The 9,681-nt window shown below is 30.4% G+C and overlaps 2 protein-coding genes across 2 annotated transcripts in view; both read left to right on the forward strand.

The window, feature by feature from the left end:
• The first annotated feature begins 408 nt into the window (after window positions 1-408).
• Window positions 409-2,145, forward strand: LOC105118464 (7-deoxyloganetin glucosyltransferase-like). The gene is made up of 2 exons (XM_011016431.1): window positions 409-977; window positions 1,215-2,145. The coding sequence occupies exons 1-2, from the start codon at window positions 470-472 to the stop codon at window positions 2,141-2,143; spliced, it is 1,437 nt and encodes a 478-aa protein (XP_011014733.1). The 5' UTR covers window positions 409-469; the 3' UTR covers window positions 2,144-2,145.
• Window positions 2,146-7,734: 5,589 nt separating this feature from the next.
• Window positions 7,735-9,681, forward strand: part of LOC105118465 (GDSL esterase/lipase CPRD49-like) — a 3,821-nt gene continuing 1,874 nt past the window's right edge. Inside the window, exons 1-5 of the mRNA XM_011016434.1 lie at window positions 7,735-7,925; window positions 8,612-8,689; window positions 8,902-9,042; window positions 9,192-9,268; window positions 9,364-9,504. Of these exons, the coding sequence (XP_011014736.1) occupies window positions 7,815-7,925; window positions 8,612-8,689; window positions 8,902-9,042; window positions 9,192-9,268; window positions 9,364-9,504 (548 nt within the window). The 5' untranslated portion in view covers window positions 7,735-7,814. The remainder of the gene's footprint in view (window positions 7,926-8,611; window positions 8,690-8,901; window positions 9,043-9,191; window positions 9,269-9,363; window positions 9,505-9,681) is intronic.

Below are 9,681 nucleotides of genomic sequence, written 5' to 3' on the forward strand. Positions count from 1 at the left end.
TGCCAGACAATTTTGCTGCTAAGATTTTATATATTATAGTGATAATTAATTTGTAAAATCCTTGTATTTAAGAGGTAGTTGCGAGCTGTGATTCAGAAATTAATTAGTTGCTTTTTATTGGTTAGAAAGAGAAAAATATATTAAAAATATATATTTTTATTTTAAGTTATAAGAATATTTTCTTTTAAAATTCTCATCAAATTACATTTTTTTTAAAAAAAAAAAACCCAAAAAACAACTACTTGTTACTCCCTCGTTCTTGTAGAATTTCTTGTTGTTATCACTAGAGAACAACTACGTACAATGACTTGGTAAAACATGACATTAATAAAATATAAATTAAAAAAAATCAAGGAAGATACAAATTTGCAAATAGAAAAACAAGCATTTCTGGCTATAAATGACGGGAAGACTCGTTGAGACTGAACAGAGTGAAGCAAGCTAGCTAGTAAGAGAGAAGGAGAGAGATATGGGATTCATTTCCAAGCCTCATGTTGTTGTGATCCCAAGTCCATTCCAAGGTCATATAAAGACTATGCTTAAACTTGCAAAGCTTCTTCACTACAATGGTCTTCACATCACGTTTGTCAACACAGAATACAATCACAAACGTTTCCTTAGGTCAAGAGGACCTCATGCCCTTGATGACTTGCCTGGCTTCCATTTTAGAACCATTCCTGATGGTCTCCCTCCTTCAGATATTGATGCCACCCAAGACATACCTTCTCTTTGTGATGCCATGAACAAGAATTTCTTAGCACCCTTTAAAGATCTTCTTTTACAACTCAAAAATACCGTATCGGAGAACAACCCTCCGATTACCTGCATTGTTTCTGATCCTTTTGCTCCATTCTCCATCAAAGCTGGTGAAGAAGTTGGTCTTGCAGTTGTCATGTATGCCACTATGAATGCATGTGGCTACATGGGATTTAAACAGCTCTATACTCTCAGAGAGAAAGGCTTCACCCCCATCAAAGGTAATTCACTTACTTGTTTAATTACAAGTGAACTTCCAAGCAAAGTGGCTTTATTACTATTAGAAAACTTCATTAGTATTTTGCAGCTTTATTCTTTTCTAAGTATTACAATTTAATTAATTTGGCATGCCCGCGTTCCGACAAAAATTAGCAAGCTTAAATCACACAGGCAAGATCAATGATTATGTGCAAAAGAATTTCATTTTGAGCTTGGTCTAATAAGATTGTGTTTTGCAGATCTGAGCAATCTAAGCAACGGCTATCTTGAGACAAAAGTAGACTGGGCTCCTGGTATGAAAGACGTTCGTCTTAAAGATTTTCCATTTATTCAAACAACAGATCCAGATGAAGTTGTATTTAACTTTGTCATTGGGGTTGCTGAAACTTCTGTTAAAGCTCGTGCAATTGCTTTTCATACTTTTGACCCCTTGGAAGCAGAAGTTTTAGATGGCCTTTCCACTATTTTCCCTCGAGTTTATTCCATTGGTCCGCTCCAGTTACTCCTAAATCAATTCGAAGAAAATGGTTTGAAGTCTATTGGTTACAGTCTATGGAAAGAAGACCATGAGTGTCTCCAATGGCTGGAAACAAAGGAACCCAAATCAGTTGTGTATGTGAATTTTGGAAGCATAACAGTGATGACAGCTGATCAACTGGTGGAGTTTGCAATGGGATTAGTTAATAGTAATATCCCATTCTTGTGGATTATAAGGCCAGATTTGGTCATCGGTGAATCGGCTGTTTTACCAGCTGAATTTGCGGAGGAAACTGAAAAACGTGGCTTTATTACAAGTTGGTGTCCACAAGAGGAAGTGCTTAACCATCCAGCAGTTGGAGGGTTTCTAACTCATAGTGGCTGGGGCTCAACCATTGAGAGCTTATGTGCTGGTGTTCCAATGCTGTGTTGGCCCTTCTTCGCTGATCAAGCAATGAACTGTAGATATAGCTGCAATGAATGGGGAGTTGGAATGGAGATTGATAATAACGTCAAGAGGGAAGAAGTGGAGATGCTGGTGAAGGAGCTAATGGAAGGGGAAAAGGGTGAGAAAATGAGAGGAAAGGCTATGGAGTGGAAAAGGTTGGCTGAAGAAGCTGTTGGGCCAGAGGGGACATCATCCATTAATTTGGACAAGTTCCTCCATGAAATAATCTCTTCAAACAACTAGATCGCCGCACTAGAATAAAAACAATTCGTGACAAGATCAAACTTCGTTCGTCTGTGAACAAAAGAAGATAACCTGGCCCTTCCCTGTTTGTTACCTTTTATTGGAATTTAAATATCATAATAAATGCTCCATTTCGAGTGTAGGCCCACTTTTGGCATTCTATTTATGGATTGTTGATGTGATTGATCATGTATAATCTATAACTGTGTTATAAAATATATTTATATAAAAAATATTATAAATATATTATATAAAAAATATTATAGTTATATTCGTGTGTTATAATTTTTACTATTATTATTATATATTATCCTATATATAGAGATAGAGAAAAGATTGATTAACCAATAGGTTAAATCTTCTAATTATTTTTAATTTGATATCAAAGTTTTTTGCAATAAGAACTCTTTCCTCCCTCTTCCTATGAACTCTACTACTGCTACCATCTTCTCCCCCCACCAAACCAGCGATGCAGCCCAGTCTATCAGCCATTTAGCAGTTATTGCTAATGGTTCTTTATCCCACCAACAGCAGCCTCATCCTGTAGGGCAAAACAATGGTTTCCTCTCCAATGTTTCCATCATTCCTCTTCATCAAAACATTAACTCCTTATATCATTGCGTTGTCTAACACTCATCAAGTGGTCTCATTAAAGCTTACGACCACCAACTATCTCTATTGGCGAATGCAGATGGACACTACCAAAAAATTAATATCTTCTTTCAAGTGCAAGAATGTTGAAGTAATAAATAACCCAAATAGACCGGGGTCGAATTACAAGGAGGTTAACTATATGATGATGATGATGATGACGACGACGAGGACTTTGAAATGTAAAATTAATATAAAGATTAAAAAATAATAAAAATAGTTGTCAAGGTTAGAGGATCCACTAATGGTATTTCAAATCAATATAGTAAAAACTCTTTTTATAGGTTAAAATTAAACATGTTAGTATCAAATATTAAAGTCCATGTTGAGTTTATAGTACTATATGTATTCTTACACCATTAGTGTAACCTTTTTACTTCGACATAATAAACTTAGCTAAACATAATGAAGAAGAGAAACATAAATACATAAGAAGAGAACATAATTATATAAGTATAATAAAGGAAATGAAAGACATAAACCAAAGATTAATGAAAGCAAAACTTAAGTATTACAAAAATATAAAAAAAAAAGAGCAAGAACAAGATCTTGATCTGAAAACAAAAATGCCTAAATGCATGGCAAATGTCTACTTTTTTAGGTTAAAATTTAAAACTATTGATTTGTTGACTAATTATTGAGTGGGTTGTCACATCTTGACTTGGTGACAGTCACTATCTTCTTGTCTGAATAAAACATTATTGTTAGCATCAGAATTTGAACAGATTGTTCTGTGAAAGTTTTAGGCCTATATCTTAGCTTTCCATCCATATAGAACATACCTAAATCCAAGTTTTACAGCTCCAGTTATGATCCAATGACCGAACAGTGTTTCGATTTGGATTGAACGAGTGTCTCTTTTCTAAGCTTGACCCTCTTCTTATCTTCTAAATTTCAGAAGTTAAATTCATCAATCAATCCTTTTATTTACGTGATAGGCCTGCATTTAATATTAATATTTATCATAAATTAGAGGTATCATATAGTATAAGATATAATATTGTAAAACATGCTTTAGTTAAGAAGTTATTGTCTCTCTTTATCTTCTAAATTTCAGAAGTTAAACTCATTAATCAATCATTTTATTTATGTGATAGTCATGCATTTAAGATGCATATTTATCATAAATTAAAAGTATCGTATAGTATAAGATATAATATTATAAAACATGCTCTAGTTAAAGAGTTATTGATACTGTAAATGCAAAATGATGATATAAAACCTTGATAAAAATCTTCTTTTAAATACTAATCATTGATCTTATGATGCAAGTCATATGTTTGATAGGTTAATTTGAGATGCCTTTTTAGGTCATTTTTAATTTGATTTTTTTTTCAGTTTTATCCAATATTAGGTTGGTTAAGAATTAAGCTTTATAATTTATTTTGGTTTCTTTTCTATAGGGTTATTATAATCTCATAATTTAGGTTATAAATTTGACATGTTAACCTAAGTTAACCCAAGTCACTCCAATATATTTTTATCTTAATATTAAAAAAAAATATTATCTCGATTTTTTTAGTCAAACAATGTTTTTACAGGTTGTATAGGTTGCTTTTAGATCTGCAAAGTTAACCAGGTTAACTCTCACATAATTTAAATTTCTTTTCTACTAAAAAAAATATTAACAACATTTGAATATTTCTTTTTGTTTAAGAAAATTTTGACTTGACCCGCATTGTAACGTAGATAAATGATTTTCATCCTTTTTTATCCAATGTTTTTCCATCTCTATATTAGATTGAAATATTGTTTAATTCATAGTTAAAATCTATTTTTTTATTAAACAAAAACACATTACCAATGCCTAAGAAAAACATTTTGCTTAAAAAGTTTTTTATTACAACTCGCAGTATAATGCGAGTCAAAGAACAACTATAAACTACAAGAGGAGAGGGTTTTATTATATCTATCCTCACAAAGCACTATTCATTTGAAAAGTACTTTGTTTTTTTAATGTTTTTTTAATAAATTTTTTTTTTTAATTTCATCCTTTGATTTTAGATTTATTTTTTATTGAGCTATCACACTCTTATGACATGAAACGTAATTTGACTGGTTAACTCGATTTAAATGTTTAACCAAATTAACTCAAGGTTTTTTACTTTTTCTTAATTAATTTTTTGTTTCATATTTATCCTTTAATATTGTGTTGATTAAGAATTAGACTTTTATGATTTACTTTGTTTATTCTTTATTATGTTATTTCAACATCATGGCCTAGAAATAGTGTTTCATGGGTTAACTTGGTTTATTTTTGTCATTTTTTAATTAATTTTTTTTATTTTTATCATTTAACACTAAATCGGTTGGGAATTAATTAAAAGAGGAGGAGGTTTTATCATACCTCTCCTCACAAAGCATTATTTAATTGAATAATGCTTTGTTTTTTGTTTTTTTTTTCTTTGATTTTTTCAATCAATTTTGTTTTTATAATTTTATTATTTAATATTATAGTTATTTTTTATTTAGTTATCACATTTTTATAACATAGATTGCAGGTTTGGCGGGTTAACCTAGTTTGATTAGTTAACCCGATTGACCCATATTTTGTTTTTCAATTTTATTCGTTAATATTGAGTTAATTTGAGAATCAAACTTCATGATTTGATTACTTTACTTTCTATTATGTTATTTCAGCCTTATAGCTTAGGAATAGTGCTTAATGAGTTTACCCGAATTGACTCAAGTTGTTTTTTGTGTTATTTTTTAATTGATTTTTTTCTTAGTTTCATCATTCAATACTAGGTCAGTTGGAAATTGAGTTTCATAATTTATTTTGATTTTGCTTTCTATGAGGATATCTTGGTCTCATGATCAAGGTCGCGAGTTTTAGCAATTTCACTCTAGTTAAATCAGGTCTTTTTTTTTTCGAAGTTATCTTAGTCTCATAACCTAAGTCACGAATACTTCAATATCAAATTTATTTTTTATTGAGTTGTCCTCATCTCATAACTCGAGTCACAAGTTTGGTAAGTTATCCTCATTGACTTAGTTTTTTTCTTCTTTTTTTTTCATGTTTGCCCTCCAATTTCATCATTTAATATCATGTTTGATTGTAAATTAGGCTTCATAATTTATTTTGGTTTGCTTTTTATTATGTTATCTTGGCATCATGAGAGGATAATGCTTAATAGATTAACCTATATTGACTTAACTTATTTTTTGTGTTATTTTTTAATTAAATTTTTTATAAATTTGATCATTCAACATTGGTTATGTTAGGGGTGATTGAAAATTAAGTTTTATAATTTGTTTTAATTTATTTTTTATAGAGTTATATTAGTCTCATGATCAAAGTTATAGATGTGGCATGTTAACCCAATTAAATCAGAATATTTTTTTTATTTTTTTCTATAAGATTATCTCGATATGATGACCCGAGTCATGAGTTTGACAAATTAAACCAAGTTATTTTTTATATTTCTTTAATTGATTTCTTTTTCTAATCTCATTCTTTAATATGAGACTAATTGTGGATTAAAATTCATAATTTATTTTTTTTCTTCTCATAGGATTATCTTGGTCTTGTGACATGGGTCATGAGTTTGATAGGTTAACTTGGAATGCTTTTTAAGTTAGTTTTAATTTCATTTTTTTCAATTTTATCCAACATTAGGTTAATTAAGAATTAGACTTTATAATTTATTTTGATTTGTTTTTTTTATAGGGTTATCATAGTCTTCTAACTAAAGATATGGATTTAACATGTTAACCTAAATTGACTAAAATCACTTCAATATATTTTTATTTTAATATTAAAAAAATATATCATCTCAAATTTTTTTTATCAAACAATATTTTTACGGTTTATATAGATTGTTTTTTAATCCACAAAGTTAATTGGGTTAACCTTTGTACTATTTGAATTTCTATTTTACTAAAAAAATATTAATAATATCTAAATATTTTATAAAAAAAAATTAATATTACCCATATGATAGCGTGGATAAATAATATAGTCTTTCACTGTAACAATACTTTTAAAAGTAAACGAAACAAGAACAAACTGCGAAAAGACATATCTTATCCATTTTCTGTTAGGCCAAGTGTCGTAGGAAGCCGAAGCTCAAAAGCGACTGTGCCTGTGTATCTTTTCTTTGTAGTGTTTGCTTTGGCTTTATAAGGTTATAGTATTTTCTCTTGTCATTTGTTATTTTGTTTTTAAAGTTTTTTATTTAAAAATATATTAAAATAAAAAAAAATTTAATTCTTAAAATTTTATTTTTAATATAATATACTTAAAAAATCTAAAAATACTGAAAAAATTAAAAGTTAAAAAAAAAAAACATGGTTGATGATCACGATGCTGATCAATCAGACTGGCGCGCGCATGGATTTGGATGACATGGTTCATTCGCCATTACTGTGCTGGCTGGCATGGACCAATGACCTGGTTGGCTGGTACAAAGAGACAACATACTCTCGATTCATGTCCATGAGAACTAGTCTCCACTAATAGCATTTTTTATATTAATATCAATTGCTTTTTTAAAAGTATATTTTCTTTTTAAATTTATAGAAGTAATATTTTTTATTTTTAATATCAGTATATTAAAATATTTTAAAAAAAATTTAAATTAAAATAATATTTAAATTTAAATTTTTTTAAAATACTTTTAAAACAAAGAAAAAACAAATTATTTCTAAAATAAATGTCGGGTCCCGTCGATCATTTTTTAGGTTTTTTTTTATTAATTCAATGATGTGAATTGCTGACAGATATAGTTGGCCTAGTTAATTCGATATATTGAAGCTTTCATATTTAAAAAAATAGTAAAATATACCATCATTTAAATCCTTTAAAAGTGTTTGTGTCCAGCTTGATTGAATTTTTTACTTCAAAATGAGTCTTGCTACTCGGTATACTGTATACGTCGTATCATGATGCCCGCACTTCAAGGCGCGTAAAACTAGCTGCAATCATGTGCAACTACAAAATGGGCATGTTAGCTATTGATGGTTGCCTGTGTTCTTTTGTTTGCAGAAAGAAGCAGCAGTAAACTGCAGGTAGAGACAGATGGTTGGACCAAGGAGACCACAGTTTGTGCTGTTTGGATCCTCTATTGTTCAGAAAAGTTTTGGCAATGGAGGATGGGGTGCCATTCTTGCTGATACATACGCTCGCAAGGTATTTCTTCAATATATATATATATATATATATATATATATATATATATATATATATATATATATATATATATATATATATATATATATATATATATATATATATATATATATATATATATATATATATATATATATATATATATATATATATATATATATATATATCTATCCTTCTTTCAGTTGCCCTTCGTTGATGATTCTTGTTTCCTTTTTCGTCAGCAAACATTCTTCACAGTTCCAAACGTTAGTCTTACTTTGTTTCTGCGAATCTGAAAATGGTTGTGGTCCTGTGGACATTTTCATCATAGCATTTTGAGTTTTTGTTTTGACATGTAAAACATTTACATGATAATGATCAAAAAAAGACACCGGAAACACTAGATGGGCCAACAACTTTAACTAGGAGCCTAAAACACCAGGCAAGTAAAGGAGTGTAGAAGTTGAAGCAAGCTAGAAGTAGCAAAATAGAAATGGCAAACACACTTGCCCACTAAACCTTCAGATTCAACTCAGTAGATTTGTTCAATTCAAAGTAAAAATGTAGTCTCTAGTCTCTAGAGCAGTACAACAGGTATCTAGACTCTGGACATGATCTGGCGCTCAAACTCCATTAATCATACATTTCAGATCTTATAAGATGTTGGATCTCTTATTATTATTATTATTATTATGCAATTGGCACAGGCAGACATAGTGATGCGGGGATATGGAGGTTGGAATTCAAGGAATGCTTTGCAAGTTCTTGATAAAATTTTCCCCAAGGCACCTTACGATCTTTTGTCTTGTAAAGTACGTTTTTAAAGTAATCTAGGTGAGTATATATATTGTGAAAGCCTCGTTAATTTCTGGCATCTAACACTCTCTCGTGGATTTTTCCATGCTTTGCATTTACTCTTCTTATATGGGTCGTAAGGAAAATTTCCTCCTGTTAGTTCTACTAGGACACTGATGTTCTTCTGTTGTTCTTAACCAAGGATGCCGCAGTACAACCTTCACTGGTTATAACCTACTTTGGAGGTAATGATTCAATGAAGCCTATCCCGGCTGAGCTTAGTCCTCATGTACCCCTTCCTGAGTTCATAGAGAACATGAAGAAGATTGCTACACATCTCAAGGTAATCCTTCAATCTGGATGCTTGCATATGACGGGAACACCTGCAACTTATGCATGACTGATGGCTGAAACTATGCAATAACTTTCTTAATTACTAGAAAATGAAAACTATGTGCTGTTAGTTTAATATGCTTTGTATTTGATTGCCAGAGCCTTTCTGAGAAGACTCGAGTCATCTTTCTAGGTGTTCCTCCTGCCAATGACGAGATGATCATCCAACTCTACGGGTTAATTTTCCAATGAAGATTTTGATTTTTACTCCTCCTTTTCTTCCATAGAAAACTCCAACTCTAATACTGGTGCATTTTATTTATGAAACCAGTGAACGTGCCGCTCGATCAAACGAGGGTGCCCGGATATATTCTGAGGCTACTTTAAAGCTGTGCCAGGAACTGGAAGTGAAGGCCATTGATCTCTGGACCATAATGCAGCAAAAAAATGACTGGTTGACTACTTGCTTTACGTAAGTTCGATTAGTTTTGCGATTTGAAAATACGTAGATTTGAGTTGAAATAGTATCAAAACTGATAATCTTTCTATATGTTAGTGTCAAAACCATAAAAAAATAACCTTAAAAGATATCAAATTTAATGCTTATATATATATATATATATATATATATATATATATATATATATTT

The sequence above is a fragment of the Populus euphratica genome, unplaced genomic scaffold, assembly GCF_000495115.2.
Source record: "Populus euphratica unplaced genomic scaffold, PopEup_1.0 scaffold1964.1, whole genome shotgun sequence".
Lineage (NCBI taxonomy): Eukaryota > Viridiplantae > Streptophyta > Magnoliopsida > Malpighiales > Salicaceae > Populus > Populus euphratica.